The sequence below is a fragment of the Myxocyprinus asiaticus genome, chromosome 9 (assembly GCF_019703515.2).
Source record: "Myxocyprinus asiaticus isolate MX2 ecotype Aquarium Trade chromosome 9, UBuf_Myxa_2, whole genome shotgun sequence".
In the NCBI taxonomy this organism is placed as follows: Eukaryota; Metazoa; Chordata; class Actinopteri; order Cypriniformes; family Catostomidae; genus Myxocyprinus; species Myxocyprinus asiaticus.
Window position 1 is genome coordinate 44,394,695 of NC_059352.1, and position 18,526 is coordinate 44,413,220.

Below are 18,526 nucleotides of genomic sequence, written 5' to 3' on the forward strand. Positions count from 1 at the left end.
GCAAGGATGTCAAGATGTGATTTTCTAAGTTTCAAACTTCATTTAACTTGACACAGAGACCTAAAAACTTAATGCAACTGAGACGCTCCAAAAGCATCCGTCTGATGCAGGTGTACATTACATCCTTAGAAAAGCCTTTATAATGAATCTCGGATTGATTGGCGAATTCAATTGCAAAATGGATTGTTGTTAACTCTAGGCCAATGTTCAGTAATATGGAAATAAACAATATATAGTATTCTAAACTAAAGCCAAAGTAATATATTCTTTTGGAGCCAAAATAATGTAATGCATTTTAATTATCTGTATTTTTATTTTTTATAATATACACAGTACTGTGCAAAAGTCTTAGGCACATAAGATGCTTCACAAAAACATTTGTCTTAAGATGTTATTTATATTTTCAGCTTTAGTGTGTCAATAGGAAATATACATTTTAGACTCTCAAACATTTCTTTTGCAAATAGAATAGAATAGAAGAACAGGGAGCCCTGCAGCCAATGGCATGGTCCCCACAGAGCATCGAGACAGTCTGGGATTAAATGAAGAGACCGAAGCGATTGAGACAGCTGAAATAGATTAGAAGAACTGTGGCAAAATCTCCAAGAAGCTTGGAACATCCTCTCTGCCAACAACCAAGAAAAACTGTATCCAGGTGTACCTAGGAGAATTGGTGTGGTTTTGAAGGCAAAGGAGGTCACACCAAGTATTGATTTAGCTTTTTATGTTTACTGGACTTTGTATGACGTTAATTGATAAATGAAAACTATTTATGTCATTATTTTTGAAGACATCCTCACCATGCAACATTTTTCCCAAGTGCCTAAAACTTTTGCACAGAACTGTATATTTTATTTATAATTATTTAATCATTATATACACTATATTGCCAAAGTATTCGCTCATCTGCCTTTTAGACGCATATGAACTTAAGTGACATCCCATTCTTAATCCATAGGGTTTAATATGACGTCGGCTCACCCTTTGCAGCTATAACAGCTTCAACTCTTCTGGGAAGGCTTTCCACAAGGTTTATGAGTGTGTTTATGGGAATTTTTGACCATTCTTCCAGAAGCGCATTTGTGAGGTCAGACACTGATGTTGGACGAGAAGGCCTGGCTCGCAGTCTTCGCTCTAATTCATCCCAAAGGTGCTCTATCGGGTTGAGGTCAGGACTCTGTGCAGGCCAGTCAAGTTCTTCCACACCAAACTCGCTCATCCATGTCTTTATGGACCTTGCTTTGTGCACTGGTGCGCAGTCATGTTGGAACAGGAAGGGGCCATCCCTAAACTGTTCCCACAAAGTTGGGAGCATGGAATTGTCCAAAATCTCTTGGTATGCTGAAGCATTCAGAGTTCCTTTCACTGGAACTAAGGGGCCAAGCCCAGCTCCTGAAAAACAACCCCACACCATAATCCCCCTCCACCAAACTTCACAGTTGGCACAATGCAGTCAGACAAGTACCGTTCTCCTGGCAACCGCCAAACCCAGACTCATCCATCAGATTGCCAGATGGAGAAGCGTGATTCGTCACTCCAGAGAACACGTCTCCACTGCTCTAGAGTCCAGTGGCGGCGTGCTTTACACCACTGCATCCGACACTTTGCATTGCACTTGGTGATGTATGGCTTGGATGCAGCTGCTCGGCCATGGAAACCCATTCCATGAAGCTCTCTACGCACTGTTCTTGAGCTAATCTGAAGGCCACATGAACTTTGGAGGTCTGTAGCGATTGACTCTGCAGAAAGTTGGCGACCTCTGCGCACTATGCGCCTCAGCATCCGCTGACCCCGCTCTGTCATTTTACGTGGCCTACCACTTCGTGGCTGAGTTGCTGTCATTCCCAATCGCTTCCACTTTGTTATAATACCACTGACAGTTGACTGTGGAATATTTAGTAGCGAGGAAATTTCACGACTGGACTTGTTGCACAGGTGGCATCCTATCACAGTACCACGCTGGAATTCACTGAGCTCCTGAGAGCGGCCCATTCTTTCACAAATGTTTGTAGAAGCAGTCTGCATGCCTAGGTGCTTCATTTTATACACCTGTGGCCATGGAAGTGATTGGAACACCTGAATTCAATTATTTGGATGGGTGAGCGAATACTTTTGGCAATATAGTGTATTTAATTATTGTTATTTGAGGGACTTTCTCAGCAAATATTTATGCTTTCGATTAATTAATCGGCAGACCATGTTATTAATTCGATTACAAATTTTAATCGATTGACAGCTCTACTTGTGAGCAAAATATTTTTATTGGGCATCAGTTCCAATTAATCTGTAATTTTGCCAAAGTATGCAAAAAAGTGTGAAAATATATTTAATTGTTTGTATTTATGATACATAAAACATTAGCTATGCCTTAGCAAGACAAAGGAGTACATTTCCTGTGATGTATGTACATACCCTGTTGAAAATTCTTTGTAGACTAAACAAAAAACATTTTGTGTGAACATTTTTTATTCGATTTTACTTTCTAGACTTCAACAGTGCTAAACCTGTTATGAAATGAATCCAACATATTCTGTAAAATATTCTATTTAATTTACAAATGGGTTTGTTTTATTTCAGAGTGGACGATATAACTACATTAGTGTGGCTGGAGCTCTTAAAAGTGTGTGTCAGAACGAGGGTCCGAGGGCTCTTTACTCTGGGCTCACAGCAACTCTGCTCAGAGACGCCCCATTCTCTGGCATATATGTCATGTTCTATAGCCAGGCCAAAAAGGCTTTACCACAAGGTGGGTTTAATAAGATAATGTAATTGTGTGTTTGTGCTTTTTTTTTTTTTTTACATACATGAGCAACCAAACACTGTAATTTATCATTTAAATGTACAATTGTTTTATATGTCCTCTCTCTCTCTCTCTCTCTCTCTCTCTCTCTCTCTTGTTTCCCTCACTCAGAGATTAGCTCGTCATCCTTTGTCCCACTGGTTAATTTTGGGTGTGGTGTAGTAGCTGGTATTTTGGCCTCTCTGGCCACTCAGCCAGCAGATGTGGTAAAAACCCACATGCAAGTGAGCCCAGCCCTGTATTGCAAGACCAGCGATGCCATACGCTTTGTTTATGCTGTAAGTATCACAGAACAAAACATATTCTGTTTAGTGTTTCAGAGTTTCAGTGACCATTGTCAGATACAGATAGATTTATGTTTCTCCTTCTCATTTCAGGAGCATGGCTTCAGCGGGTTCTTTCGGGGAGCGGTTCCTCGTTCGCTCAGGAGAACCCTCATGGCTGCCATGGCCTGGACTGTGTATGAGCAGTTGATGGCACGCATGGGTCTGAAGTCCTAAAGCCGCCCTACACACTTTATCTGTTGACTTTCATACTGTGTGTGTCAGTTACAGATAATGTCTTTGCAGATAATGGCAGAAAGATGCTATTCTGTCAGCCTTTAAGGGTTTGACAAAAACGACAGCAGCTAGAACTGGCTATGGTACAGGAGACAGATAGGTTGTATGTGTGTGAGAGTGTCTGTGTTTGTTTGTGTTTTCAAGTGCAGTGAGTTTTTCCCTGTGACACCTCTGAGAGTGACATTTCCAACTTGCCACAGTGTGTGTCTGTCAGCTTAAGGCTGTTGATGCCTGGATATTCAGACAGGGGATCTACAATCAAAAATAACAGTGAGATCCAGACAGCCAAACCATGTACTGTCAGCTCACCCAAAACACTCCTTTCAAAAGAAGAAAATCCTCATTTTGGCAAACAACCAGTGAATTTAGAAGGGCAGATATTGAAGTGCCCACCTTTGCTTTGTTGGGTTAGAAATGGGTAACCCAACAAAGCCTCTTGACTCCTGTTTCTGAGATAGTTCTTGAGCTTAGTTCTCTCAGCCAAAATCCTTTTTAGTATAGGATGAGGCTTAACAGGTGTTCAGGGTACTGGCTTTACTGAGCTGACATAATTCTCCAGCGTTCAGACAATCAGACTGAATTACTCCAGGGCTGAGGAACTGAACTGACACCACATGACCATCTTACTGACAGACTCGGCTTTCGAATTATATTAATGCATCTTTATGCAATGATTTGTACTATGCTACTGATCTCTTATATTATATCATGTTAGGAGAGACTGGAAAGGTTTATCAGTGCATATTAGGGCATTCCAATACACTGGATTTCTTTGTTTTCTTTCACTTTTTCTCAAAATGAAACTGCAGTTTCCTGGGCACAGACAAAGCCAGGACTTGATTTAAATTCAATTTTTTTAAGAGGAAGACCAGGAAAAAAAAAGCTTAATATTATAACCAAAACATAGGAACTGGTTTTTATAGTTCCAGAGAAAGCATGATTTTTGTATGGGAAAGGAGTCAGAACTACAATACTTTATTTATTATATTTGCAAGTTCTCATTTTGATTGGCATTGTTTTTATAATTTTTAAGTCATGATGGTTGCTTCAGGTGCTCATTGTGAACACATCAGTGTAATGGTAATACTATATCCGCCATAAACCTTTTCTCAGTCTCTTCAGCATTCTGTGCTTTGCCTGCTAATACTTTTCACACTTAGTGTTTGGGGTGTGACTTCAGCCATGCACAAATGAACCTTGAGAGTTCATATTTGCACTAGAATTTGTTTTTATTGAGTTGGGGGAACCATTATCATCAAATGTCCATGAGGCTAACAATAATAAAATAGTAAATTAAGATTAAAGGAATATTCCGGGTTCAATACAAGTTGAGCTCAATCGATTGCATTTGTGACATAATGTAGATTACCACAAAAAATAATTTTGACTCGTCCCTCCTTTGGGAAAAAAAAGAACGAACAAAATAGCAAAATGAGGCACTTACAATGGAAGTTAATGGGGCCAATTTTTGGAGGGTTTAAAGGCAGAAATATGAAGCTAATTTTATAAAAGCACTTGCATTAATTCTTCTGTTAGAATTGGGTATTATTTGAGCTGTAAAGTTGCTTAACCCCTTCCCACGCAGGGATCGCAGTTGGCCTCATGCTCTGTATTGTTTACATTAACTGCATGTTGTTACCATACAATTAATATTTAATTGTGACAAACTGTACATCTTTAAAAAAAAAGTCTAATTCTCCAGTTTTGATTCTTAGCCACTGTTTCACAATAGAAATCTTACTGCAAGAATAATTTTTTAATTAATTTCAAATTATCAAAACATCAAGCGTGAGTTATAAAAATAAACTCCCATTGATTTGTCCCAAGCAGGCTTCAGTGAACATCATTCAATAAAACATCTCATCCTAAAGTGTGCACATTTACAGAAATATTGATGGATTCTCATACTTTTACTTTATAAAGAATTATTCTTCATGGCCATTTTCTACTAAGTTATGCTATTTGAAGCACAGTAATTCTCTCGTGTTGAGCTCCATTCCCCCAAGAAGCTAGAAGACGCACATGTTCTCACTTTTCATTATAAATGTGGTCATCGAAGAAGAAAGTTATGACATGCCTACCTCAGTGCCCACATGACAGGGACTTCCAATACTAGACCATATTAGGATATTATCCTTATAAACTCAGTATAAAGCATAAAACTAATTATTTTAGTGATGAACTACAGCCAATGTGTTTTGAGTGTCCTTTTTTTTTTATAAGGCTTGTTCTCAAAACAAGGGGGCACAAGTGCAACAGGTTAAATTGGCATTTTTACTGTCGTTTTAGGGTTCACAAGGTTACGTTGTCGTGGCAATTAAATTGCAAAATTTGATATAACTTTACACAAAAAGGGTTAGTAAGCGATTATATTACACTAAAATCATGTTAACATGCATATTGTTTACATCTTGTGGCTATACTTTTTAAGTGAGTATTTTAACCTTTTCCAGATTGGCCCCATTCACTTCCATTGTAACTGCCTCCAGATTTTTGCCTTTTTTTAAAGAAAAGCAGGGACAAGTCGAAATTATTTTTTGTGTTAATCAACAACATGCCACAAATACAGTTAACTGAGCTTAACTTTTATTGAACCCGGAATATTCCTTTTAATCCTTACTGGAAGTGCTCAAGTCATAATTTCATACATTCAGCAGAATTCACTCCAGTAATTTAATGCAGTTTTAAATGTTTAAATTGTTAACATTTGGTTGGTGTATGCCTTCGACACTGCGAGCTTATATACTGCAGAATGCAGTTTAATGCCCATATATTATAAACTAAAGTGTTGAGGGGAAAATGGAGCCAAATGATCTACTAGTTTATGTGTTTTGAGGTGGATTTGTACGTTTTGATCACACTGCATACTACATAGATCCACAAGTCATAGTTTGTGAAAGCACTTTAAATTCTGTGACGTTAACTCCATGAAACCTGAAGCTGGTTGGTATGTGTGTGTTGGTCAAATATGTTATGGATCCACATTGCTGTGTGTATGTAAGCCATTGTGCTTTGTGCAGTACTGTGAAGATATTATTTTGCCTTCATGCAATCAGTATTGTCTCTTCAGCATTTATTTTCTTATTGACTTGATTGTTGATATTTTGTCAGTTTGTGGGTGTACTGTATTTGCACATGCAAATGTTGTGCCTATGTTAATATGTGAATAAATCTGCCCCATTTTATAAAGGGGTGTGATGTGTTTGCTGTTTTTGGTCAGTACGTAAACCTACACATTTTATTTTTTCGGCTTTTGCCACTGAACTTGGAAATATTGTGTAGTGAAGATGGACAAAAATCTGTGGTTCATTCTCCCCCCCCAATTTAAGAAAGAACATAAAACAATGCCATCCCAATTATACACATTAAACAAGCTTTTGTATATGTGATATTTCACTTTTATACAAGTGGTCAGGTATAAGTATGGTCCCAAAATGGAGTCTGATGTTCTTTCTTCTTCTGGGTGCTGCTGATGGCTCTGTGTCCTCAGACATCCAAACAGCGGAAAGGGGTGGCATGAGGACTCCTGGAGAGACTGAATCACCACAGTGACACAAATCAAATGTGGAGCATTAATTCAGAAAGACCTTTATTACTTAAAAGACCAGACCACATCAATTATGTTAGCTGTATGAGTTATGGAGGGCTCCTGTCATCTTTTATGTACCCAAAATGTACAATGACCTTAGCATAAACCGTTTAGTCCCTTTTAAACTGTTTATACATATAATGAAAGCATTACAACAATGTCCTTAGACAACCATAATATTTGCAAATGGAGTGCTCCAAAAAGCATGTAAGGGCAGCATTAAAGTAATCTATATCTTCAGAAACTATAATAGGTGGGTGAGAAACAGATCAATATTTAAGATTTTTTTTAGCCTATTGTACAAAGGGGCCTCAGTTTGTTCCTGGGAGGCAGCAGATGCCTTAAATCCACCTCCACCCTAATCCTAACAAAATGGATCCTGAAAAGGCCAAAGTATACTTCGCGCATCCACGTTGCTAATCACTCTGCGCACAGTAAGCGTGACACAAATTCCGTCATCAGCACAACCGCGAAGCCTGACCGTGCGCCACAAAGATTTTCTTGACCAGCGGACGTGGTCCTCGTCTGTGTGCATAGTCTGTGCATGTGCTGCCCATTGACTGAACTAAAAGAGTGTAACAATGCAGTTGTAGTGCACATGCGTCGAATGCGTTCCCATTCGTTCATGGTCAGAAAAGTATACTCAGAAAGGCAACGCTGGGTGTGATCCAATCCGGAACACACAAAAACGAAGTATACCTGGGCCTTAAGGAACAACCAGAGGCACTTTTCTCCCATCATGTCTTTAAATCTCCACTTTCACTTTCACATTCTTTTGTTTTTGGCAATTCAGATTATTTCTGCATATATCGCCACCTATTGGGCAGGGAGGAGAATGTATAGTAAAAAAAGACTTAAATATTGATCTGTTTCTCACCAACACACCTATCATATCACTTCTGAAGACATGGATTTAACCACTGGAGTCATGGATTTCTTTATATGCTTTTTGCACCTTCAAAGTTCTAGTCACCATTCACTTTTTGTATGGACCAACAGAGCTGAAATATTCTTCTAAATATCTTTGTTTTAAAGTCATACACATCTGGGACGGCATGAGGGACCTATACCTTTAAGAGATAATCAGTTCTCAATCTAGATAGTTGTATTAATAATTTATGTTAATTGATTGATTCAATTTATTATTTGACATAAAAGAATGACATCGTATATATTTTTTATTTGGTTAAGAGTGGCCTCTAATGGTCCTTAAAATCACAGCCAAGGGGCCAGTATTGCCTCTTAGTGGAAAAAGTTAATTTCTGACCCTGTTGTGGACCCATTTTTCTTCACTCAACAGGGGAAAACACTCCTTAATAAAAAAAAAATATATATATCGAAACAGTTGTGGCTAGTAGGGTACTCTCAGATTTGTTATCCTCCACCAGTAGGAGGTAGTACGAGTTTAAATCGATTTGACCGGTGGAGGGCAGAGAGCAAGAAACTGCGCTGTTTGATTGGTGGAAACCCAAGGATATATATTACGTCATTTCCTCATACCGCCCTCTTTTTGCCGCGAGGTGCAGAACTCCATACGGCGTTGTCTCGTGGTGAGTAAAATTTTTACAAATTTGCCTACTTTTGAACGTTTTTCCGAGTTAAACGTTTCTCGGTGAATTTCGTTATTGTATAAACGTGTCAGAAGTCTAATTACACATAAAGCCCCCGTTTAAAATAATGTTTAAAATACAAAGGCCTTAAGTGTGATGTCACGCGAAGAAGCGTGAAGACGGCTGTAGTATAGTGCGTACGGCGGTAAAGTATCAGATCTAAACACGAGTTTAGTTTAAGGCTTCTTGTGGGGCAAACAGCCGTTTCGTATCGATTGTAAGTGTTTTGAAGTAGGGTGATCAGACGACCCGGTTTACCCGGGACAGTCTCGGTTTTAAGATGCGTCCCTACAATTCTCTAAAAAAATTAATTATGTCCCGGTTCAGCTGGTAGGCTCACTGTTTCTTATATTAAATATCCTCATGGTCCTTCTCGCTGTTGTGTCTGGTATCGTTTGCAGAGAAGAGAAGCAATTTCGTTGCGTCGCACGTTGATTTGACATGATACTGGTTACCTTGACAATAACGTCATGATCATGGCGCTCTTTTTCGTGTTCTCAGTCAGCGCAAGTTAGAAATACCCTAATAAACATGCTTTTTCAACAACGAGCTGAAAGAAGCCGATCTATTTCTTCGCCTGACACGTGAACATGTAAACTATGTTTTGCTGTAACTGAATGAGCAGACAGCTACACTGCACTTTTTACATAGTACAAGCACTTAAATATTGAGATATGGGGATTGTATTTTGAATTTTGGGTTCCAATGTTATGAAGTTAGTGTTAAAATGTGTACTTGATTTGACATTTCGTAAGTACATATGCAATATGGTATCATATGGATAGAATAGGCTACATGGAATTTGTACATAAAAATCAAGCTAAAATGTGGTTAAATAACGAAAAATAAAATGTACATTTTCACAAACTATATATTCCGCTAAGTGCAGAAGTTTGCATACCCATTTTTGTTTTATAGGTTTTCACGCCCCTTTCAGAAGATAGACAAATATGAGATAAAAGATAAACATTATGTAGTACTGCCCTTACAAAGCTACATAACACAACATTTACTCTAATTTACACATCCTGTTCAAAAGTTTGCATCCTCTTATTCCTTGTGTTGCCTTCTTGAGCATCAATGAATGTTTGCACCTTTTGTAATGGTTGTGTATTCCTTAAAGTGTAAAAAGCTGGATGTCAATATCATATAGCCAGTGCTGGGTAGTAACAGATTACATGTAGTCTGGATTACGTAATCAGATTATAAAAAATCAAGTACATGTAGTAGGAGTAAATTACATTTTAAAATACTCGTAATTAGGGCTGGGAAACAGACCTCCCTATTCGATATTACAACGATATTTCCTAGCCAATTCGGTATGTATTGCGATTTGATGTTTTGATATAAGAACTTAATAAAAAGATGAAAAAAACGTAGTCCTTTTTCTCAAAGAAATGTCTAAAGATGAACAGTTGTGTCTGAGATTACAACTGTTTTCACTCTTTTTGTTTATTTTTTTATCCCCTTAATAAATTCTCCCAATTTGGAATGCCCAATTCCCACTACTTAGTAGGCCCTCATGGTGGCGCGGTTACTCATCTCAATCCGGGTGGCAGAGGACAAGTCTCAATTGCCTCCGCTTCTGAGACCTTCAATCTGCGCACTTTATCACGTTGCCCACTGTGCATGAAACCACGGAGACTCACAGCATGGGAGGATCATGCTTCTCTCTGCAATTCACGCACCCCATGGCCAATTGTGACCACGAGGAGGTTACCCCATGTGACTCTACCCTCCCTAGCAACCGGGCCAATTTCGTTGTTAGGAGACCTGGCTGGAGTCACTCAGCACACCCTGGATTCAAACTCGCGACTCCAGGGGTGGTAGTCAGCGTCAATACACGCTGAGCTACCCAGGCCCCAACTGTTTTCACTCTTAAATAATTTGCAGGTAAAATGTAGGGATGTGCAAAACTACCAGTGGACCAGTCAGTGCATTGTCTGAGCTAGGCAACTAGTTTGTCCATTTGTATTTAGCAAATAAATATCTATAATGTATCATTTTAACTTATCAAACTAATTTTATTTTAGAATATAAAATATATAACATGCACCGATGAGCCACAACATTAAAACCACCTGCCTATATTGTCTAGGTCCCCCTCGTTCCACCAAAACAGCGACCAACCCACATCTCAGAATAGAAATCTGAGATTATATTCTTCTCACCACAATTGTACAGAGTGGTTATCTGAGTTACCATAGACTTTTGTCTGTTCGAACCAGTCTGACCATTCTCTTTTGACCTCTCTCCTCAAGGCGTTTCCATCCGCAGAACTGCCGCTCACTGGATGTTTTTTGTTTCTGGCACCATTCTCAGTAAATTCTAGAGACTGTTATGTGAAAATCCCGGGAGATCAGCAGTTACAGAAATACTCAAACCAGCCCATCTGGCACCAACAATCATGCCACGGTACAAATCACTGAGATCACATTTTTTCCCCATTCTGATGGTTGATGTGAACATTAACTGAAGCTCCTAACCCGTATCTGAATGATTTTATGCACTGCTGCCACACGATTGGCTGATTAAATAATCGAATGAATGATTGTTGGTACCAGATGGGCTGGTTTGAATATTTCTGTAACTACTGATCTCCCGGGATTTTCACTCACAACAGTCTCTAGAATTGACTCAGAATGGTGCCATAAACATCCAGTGAGGGGCAGTACTGTTGACGGAAATGCCTTGTTGATGAGAGAGGTCAACAGAGAATGGCCAGACTGGTTTGAACTGACAAAGTCTACGGTAACTCAGATGACCACTCTGTACAATTGTGGTGAGATGTTCAGAATTCTGAGATGCGGGTTACACAATATTAGGCAGGTGGTTTTAATGCTATAGGCTATTACTATTATCATAATGATAATTTTGCAACGTAAAAATGGAGGCTAAATAGTAAACTTGTTCAAGAACGATTTCTGGGGCTGTATTGAATTGACACATGACAGTTCACCTGTAGTCCCAATGTTGTTGTGTGTTATTTGCATATGCATCCTGAGATAGTCTGAGATCCTATGCAGCATTCTCATAGACAGCACTATGCTTACAAACCTCTCCCAGATGACTGACAGAGGAAAAAAGTGAAATCATTTGCATGTTCCACGAGACAAGGTCGCGTTGGTGCCAAAGCGCAAATGAACTTCTGAACAAAAAAGCAAATAAAATACGCTCATCTCTGGTATTTCTTTCATCTGTTCTTCAAAATATAATCAGGTTCGTTTCCTCAAGCACGCGTCTTTGTGTCTAGCAGCATTTCTTGTCGACAGTGGCAGGAAAAATGTGCAAAATTACCCGCCATTATGCATGAATACCCTGGATGTCAGATTATAAATATTGCTGAGGCCTTTTTACAGGTAAAGTTTTTATTAAAGCAGTGTCAGACAGAATCTGCAGAATAACATCTGACAAATACTCTCCACAACACCTCTCAAATAAACTTTTGGATTATGCATAATAACAGAAACATTGATCACAGCAGAGGATTTTGAGGTCCGACAGTGAACAAACGACACTTGATGGCTGTAACTGCGTGCATTAAAGGACAAAACGTAAAGAATCAGACTAGTTACTTTTTTATAGATTACATGATTGCATATTAACAAGGCAACGGCAGTATATTTGTTAATTTATTGAGCATTTTTTATCAATATCATATTCTTTTTGTATTATGCACTTAAAATAGTTATGTTTAAAAAATATATTTCTTACTACCTCACTCATACAAGCTATGTTACCTTTTTTTTTCTTTTTTTTTTTATACACATTTTGGGATATCGCTTAAACTGCTGGATAGAAACGCCAAGATGTGAATAAATCCCAAATGCGCATAAAAATTATATGCTTGCTTGAGGTAGATAATTTATTTTTTTTTTTATTCGATAAGAAGAAATGTGCATAAACTATGATGGCAACACATTTACCAAATAAACTCCTATTGAATTTGTTAGGAGTAAAAGATGTGCATCAAAAAGGTCATGTGACTGAATAACTTGTTCATTACTGGACTAACCAGAGGACCAGTCATTGCATCTGAAATTTTGCACCGGTCATCCTGAAATAACAGTGTCTAGAAAATCCAAAGCCTACAAGGAGTTTGCAGAGCAGATAAGTCGAAAACAAACTTGAACTGTATGGAACAGAAGGTTTATGTACACTTATGAAAAATAGCTTCTAGATCTGCACGGTATAGTCATAAGGATAGATGAATGCACATATGTAGTGCTCAGAAGTGTGTGATGCACTGTTGCTTCCAAACATGAGACGAAGTTCTTTACAGTGTTTTGTCTGCGTGTTCTAAACCGGCAGAATTTTATTAATAAAACACTCACAGTGGCTACAATTTCTCCAGAAGTGACTATTTCATCCTTTTGAACACCCTTGGATGGAAACGGGCTTTATTTGCACATTGTTTTTGCAATATGGTTTTTCGCATAAATTAAATTTGCAATTTGGATGGAAACATAGCTGCATTGAATTTAATTGCTTCAAAGAATCTAGTGCATGCCATCTCTAAGGATCCTGCCTGCAGGGTACACAGTAGTTCAAAGAATGGAGTACATTTTCTTCCTCTTTGTACTTTTATGTTAAAATGATTATCCTACTCAAATGCATGTGACATAAAATAGAATTAGTGTGAAAGTAATTAAGTAATCGGATTAGATTACCCCAAAAATTTAATCTGAGATTGTTTTTGATTGATTGAGATTTCCAATGGAGACTTGTTAAAGACTTGGTTGAGACCAGCTTGAGCATGTTTACAAGTAAAGAGAGGAGAGTGGTTTATTAGCGACAGGAGATTACATCCTCTTTACAGTGTTGTCTCAACCACCAGTGAGGAGCTGACCAATGGTATGAAGTAAATAGTGTTAGAATTGTGGGTAACACTTATAAGGTTGTATATGTCAACATGCAATAACTAACAATACTATTGCAGCATGTATTAATCTTTATTAATGTTAATTTCTATCTATACTTTAACATGAGGCAATATATTATGAGCTGTAATTAACAATGAATAATAGTATATTTAAATGAAACATTAACCTAGATTAATGCTGTAAAAAAATGTCATTGTTAGTTCATTATACCAAATGCATTCACTATGGTTTATTAATTGAACCTTATTGTAAAGTGTTACCAGATAGTGACTAAAGTTGCATATGTGTGTAATCAGAAGTAAGGTGTTAACAGAAACATGGTTGTCATGCAGATGACTTCTCTGACATTATTTACACTGCTGTTGTATATCCAATTTAAAATTGTATGTCTTACCAAATATGTATCCAATCCTAGCATTGTTTGTTCACAGAAACTTAGATGAGCTACTGCTGTTTCTGATGTTTATAATAATTTCTTACCATCATAGTCATCGATGTAGCTGCATGCATACTGTAACGTGTCAATGTTAAGAGAAATTTATGCATTTGACTGGCTTGCATGGAGAGCTGTTCCTGAATATTTCGTGTACAGTATGTGTGTAAAGGGGGAGACTGTGCAGAAGGGATTCACCGCTGTTTCAAGTGTGTTTCACCTAACAATGACAGAGTGTATGGTGTGGTTGTGGCCAACAACAGCCTTAAACACACAGTTTATGAGATCGGCCTCCGGTGTCTTCGTTGCGACGCTACAATACATTTTAAATCCCTTTTCTGTAAACACCTCGTATGCCATTTTCAGTAGTCTCTAGACCTGCGCCTAGCAAAACCGGAAGTGGCTATGCGCACACACTCTAAACCAGAAATCAAACATGAGGTCTTGTGCAACTAGCCCATTGCCCCGTTACACACTAATGTAGATGAAGCGGCACCATCATTTACACTTTTGAAACATTATGCACACTGTTAAAGCCTGGCACTGATGTCGGTGTTTGGGTGTCGGAAGTGTGCTAGAGTGATTCAGCCGGGTTTTCGCTAACACCATGAGGGCTGATGCGCCGCATGACTGGAGTTTGATAGTGACCTGAGCTACATAAAGTTAGAAATACATGTTGGACTTATCACCTTAAATGGTTTAATTTTTACTGAATAGTCTGTGTGGTTCTGCATTTCCCTTCCAGCTCTCCCACTAAACTCGTTACGCAGGGAAAGTTGTCACGATGTCCGGAGGTCTGGATGTCCTTCAAATGAAGGAGGAGGATGTGCTGAAGTTCCTGGCTGCAGGAACCCACCTGGGAGGAACCAACCTTGACTTCCAGATGGAGCAGTACGTCTACAAGAGAAAGAGTGATGGTAAGCGGTTCAGGATGTCTGAGATCAGCTAGACTGAAACGAGTTTAGACCGGTGGTTAAAAGTGCTGTGTAGGTATGACAAGCCGAATTGACTTAATCATTCACAGGATATGAATGGTTAATGCTGCTTATTTATATCAGGAATTGAATTATTACATGTTAAAGTGCTACATTTGCACTAGAGAAAATGTTAATTCTTGATAACAAATGACATCACTCACAGAATAAGTTTTAGTCAAAACTAATTCTTGATATCGGTAACTGCATTTTCACTAGTAGAATTTCACTATCTGTCATTCACTCCTATTCAAATCGCAATTACAGATATCTGAAATTAATTTCGTACTAGTTGAAATTCCAATTTCACATATCAGCAATGCACATCTTGTAGAATTGACCATTTTTTATATCAGTAATTACACTGCTACTAGTTCAAATGTCCATTCTTGATATCAAATGTAATTACAACTAGTGAAAATGCAAAAAAACATTTATCTTAAATGTTTAAACGTGTTAGATTTGGTGTTTTAGAAATCTTTAACATCCAAAATGGATTTTGGATATCAATAAATTGGAGAGTAATTAAAGATGTCTAAAGATTTGTGTTTTTTTTAACTACTAAAAAATAACCGTTACAGATATCAGAAATTAACATTGCCATTAGTGAAATCCAAATGACTGATAAAACAAATTAGCATTTCCACTAGTTGCAATTCAGTTCTTGATATCAGGAATGGACATTTGCATTTGTAACAATTTAGTTATTGATATAAAAAATTATCATTTTTACTAGTAAGTAGTGCATTGCTGATATGTGTAATTGGAATTTCAGCTAGGAAGGAATTTTAGATATCTGTTGTTGTGTTTTGAATAGGAGTAGATGACACTAGTCTACTAATCCACTAGTGAAAATGCTGCTACCGAAATCAAGTATTATAGTTTTTACTAGTTGAAATTTAATTTTTACATAAAGAATGAGCTTTTTAACTAGTATTGCTAATAATCTAAGCATATAACTAGGTGGATGCTAATTACATAGTTTTAACACATTCCAACATGCGAGTCACAAACCTAGATTTTTATGGAGAGTGTCTGAAGAACCTTTTGGATTGTGAATAAAAACTACATTTCTGCAGGCGTGTACATCATCAACCTTAAAAAGACCTGGGAGAAACTGCTGCTGGCTGCTCGTGCCATCGTTGCCATCGAGAACCCAGCTGATGTGTGCGTTATCTCATCCAGAAACACTGGCCAGGTACTTGTCATGCAAGCCAACTCAATAACCGGTCAGTCATAACTGCTACATTTGTCTGAGAAATACTCATTTAAAAATTCATTAGTGCTTAGACTTGAATTGCAATAATTTGAGGTTGCACATTATTAAAACCCAGCACTGATATCGGTGTTTGGGTGTCGGAAATGTGCTAGAGTGAATTGGCTGGGTTTTCGCTAACACCATGAGGGCTCTTTGTCCCATGACTGGGGTTTGATAGTGACCTGAGCCACAAATTATTCACCTCTCAGTTTGAGTTGTGCTGGACTAAACCATTTGCATTGAAAATAGTTATTTTCACTCTTGCTGTTGTTTCCTCTCAGAGAGCTGTGCTCAAGTTTGCCTCTGGCACTGGCGCTACCACCTTTGCTGGTCGTTTCACTCCTGGAACCTTCACCAATCAGATTCAGGCTGCTTTCAGAGAGCCCCGCCTCCTGATTGTGACAGATCCTCGTGCTGATCATCAGCCACTGACTGAAGCCTCTTACGTCAACATCCCAACCATTGCACTCTGCAACACAGACTCCCCTCTGAGATACGTCGACATTGCCATCCCATGCAACAACAAGGTACTAATGACAAACTAAATCCATACGGTTTGTTTACATGGAATTTAGGTGCATTTTTCTCTAATGTGGACTAATGGCCCAAAAGGAGAATTTATGTTTTTCATATTGTATACTGTGATTGCTCCATGTGAGACTCAGTTGTCCGAATGCTTGTTTCAGGGTCACCACTCTGTTGGTTTGATGTGGTGGATGTTGGCCAGAGAGGTGCTGAGGATGCGAGGCACCATCTCTAGGGAGCACCCATGGGAGGTCATGCCTGATCTGTACTTCTACAGAGATCCTGAAGAGGTACAGTGCTGTCCTTTGTCATTGTTAAATGCACGCTTGCCACCCATGATTCATGTTTACTAATGCTTTTTGGTTGGAACCTTATTGCCAATGCATCCTTTTAGTTGTCATTTAAAGCATAGCTAGTACTTTGTTTGTAGATCCTTCACTAATGCTTTGTTCCACCTCTAGATTGAGAAGGAAGAGCAGGCTGCTGCTGAGAAGGCTGTGGGTAAGGAGGAGTTCCAAGGTGAATGGACCGCTCCAGTGCCCGATTTCAACCAGCCTGAGGTTGCTGACTGGTCTGAGGGTGTTCAGGTTCCATCTGTGCCCATCCAGCAGTTCCCTGCTGGCATAGAAGGTAAGTTGATTATGGTTGGATATCATAATTTTCAGGGGACATCAGCTATTTAGGGCTGTAGTTTTAACATTTAAACTTCTCTGTAGTCATGAGATTAGCTTGAGTATGTTTGTGGGCAAAACCTTATGATTCTGTGAGAGACCACTGGACTAACTAATACATTACCATTCGCAGCAGATGCTCCTACCAAGGCTGCTCCAGCAGAGGCGTTTGCAGGCAAGTTATTTTTCCCCCTGTTTATTGCTGACTTTTTACTCAAGACAAACAAATGAAGGTCAAATTCACAAGAATGGCATAGAATGTACAGTAGTCTGGTCTCCTTGTGGTATATAACATTGAGTGTCATTTTTAACCCTTCTTTCTCAAACAGAGGACTGGAGTGCTCAGCCTGCCACTGAAGACTGGTCTGCTGCCCCTACAGCTCAGGCTGGAGAATGGGGTGGCACCACTGCAGACTGGTCTTAGGCGAAGCGTCTACCAAGTGTCTTGAGTGATGCCATTGAATCAATAAAATTGATTTTCAAATCTTGTTTGTTTTTTTCTTTATAAATTATATAATTGCTAGATTAGCAGTTAGAGATCATAAGCATATTAAATATTAAAATATGTCAATGTTTAACTTTTAACATAAATTAATGCTTATGGACATGCTTAAAGGTGAAGTTCACCCAAAACTGAAAGTTCTGTCATATACTCACCCTCATGCCATCCCAGATGTGTATGACTTCTGCAGAACACAAAAGATTATTAGAAGAATATATCTGCTCTGTAGGCCCTTGCAATGCAAGTGAATGGTGGCTAGAACTTTGAAGGTCTAGAAAGCATATAAAGGCAACATGAAAGTGTTCCACATGAGTGGGTAAATCCATATCTTCAAAAGTGGTATGATAGATGTGGATGAGAAACCGATAAATGTTTAAAGGTGCACTCTGTAATTTTTTTCCCCCCTCATTAAAGTTTAACTTCTAAAGACATGAATTGTATTCTTGTAATATACTGTATGTAGGAAATAATGAGCACTCATATTAAAAATGAAGACTCCAGTTATTAATAACTATATTAGCTGTTTAATAAAGTGGTCTTATTCTACATGGAGAGGGTCTGTACATGGGGGCTGCAATGTTAGAATCACATGACCAGCCAAATATTACTTGCTTAATCTCAGTAACCGTCCTGTTATTCAACACTTTCACTTATTAAAATAATTATGGCTGACTGTGAATAAAGTTTTACAATGGCATCTGAAACTGAAAACTGTTCATTT

At 38.5% G+C, this 18,526-nt stretch overlaps 2 protein-coding genes and 2 non-coding genes across 11 annotated transcripts in view; all 4 read left to right on the forward strand.

Annotated features, from left to right (window-relative positions):
- Positions 1-6,554, forward strand: part of slc25a38b (solute carrier family 25 member 38b) — a 34,141-nt gene extending 27,587 nt beyond the window's left edge. For all 7 annotated transcript variants that reach the window (XM_051707847.1, XM_051707848.1, XM_051707849.1 and 4 more), the window contains 3 exons: positions 2,578-2,746; positions 2,912-3,078; positions 3,178-6,554. In XM_051707847.1, the coding sequence (XP_051563807.1) occupies positions 2,578-2,746; positions 2,912-3,078; positions 3,178-3,300 (459 nt within the window). In that variant the 3' untranslated portion in view covers positions 3,301-6,554. The remainder of the gene's footprint in view (positions 1-2,577; positions 2,747-2,911; positions 3,079-3,177) is intronic.
- Positions 6,555-8,398: 1,844 nt separating this feature from the next.
- rpsa (ribosomal protein SA) lies at positions 8,399-17,787 on the forward strand. Of its 2 annotated transcripts, none has more exons than XM_051707852.1 (8): positions 8,399-8,499; positions 14,621-14,792; positions 15,929-16,047; positions 16,389-16,634; positions 16,794-16,922; positions 17,094-17,262; positions 17,437-17,478; positions 17,633-17,787. In XM_051707852.1, the coding sequence occupies exons 2-8, from the start codon at positions 14,660-14,662 to the stop codon at positions 17,725-17,727; spliced, it is 933 nt and encodes a 310-aa protein (XP_051563812.1). In that variant the 5' UTR covers positions 8,399-8,499; positions 14,621-14,659; the 3' UTR covers positions 17,728-17,787. The 2 variants fall into 2 exon arrangements, with proteins under 2 accessions (XP_051563812.1, XP_051563813.1); XM_051707853.1 differs by having other exon boundaries at positions 17,440-17,478.
- LOC127446708 (small nucleolar RNA SNORA62/SNORA6 family) lies at positions 14,395-14,536 on the forward strand. Its single transcript, XR_007898237.1, has one exon. It is a non-coding gene; the product is annotated as a small nucleolar RNA SNORA62/SNORA6 family (small nucleolar RNA).
- On the forward strand, positions 16,162-16,302 carry LOC127446707 (small nucleolar RNA SNORA62/SNORA6 family). The gene has a single exon (XR_007898236.1). It is a non-coding gene; the product is annotated as a small nucleolar RNA SNORA62/SNORA6 family (small nucleolar RNA).
- Positions 17,788-18,526: the final 739 nt, after the last annotated feature.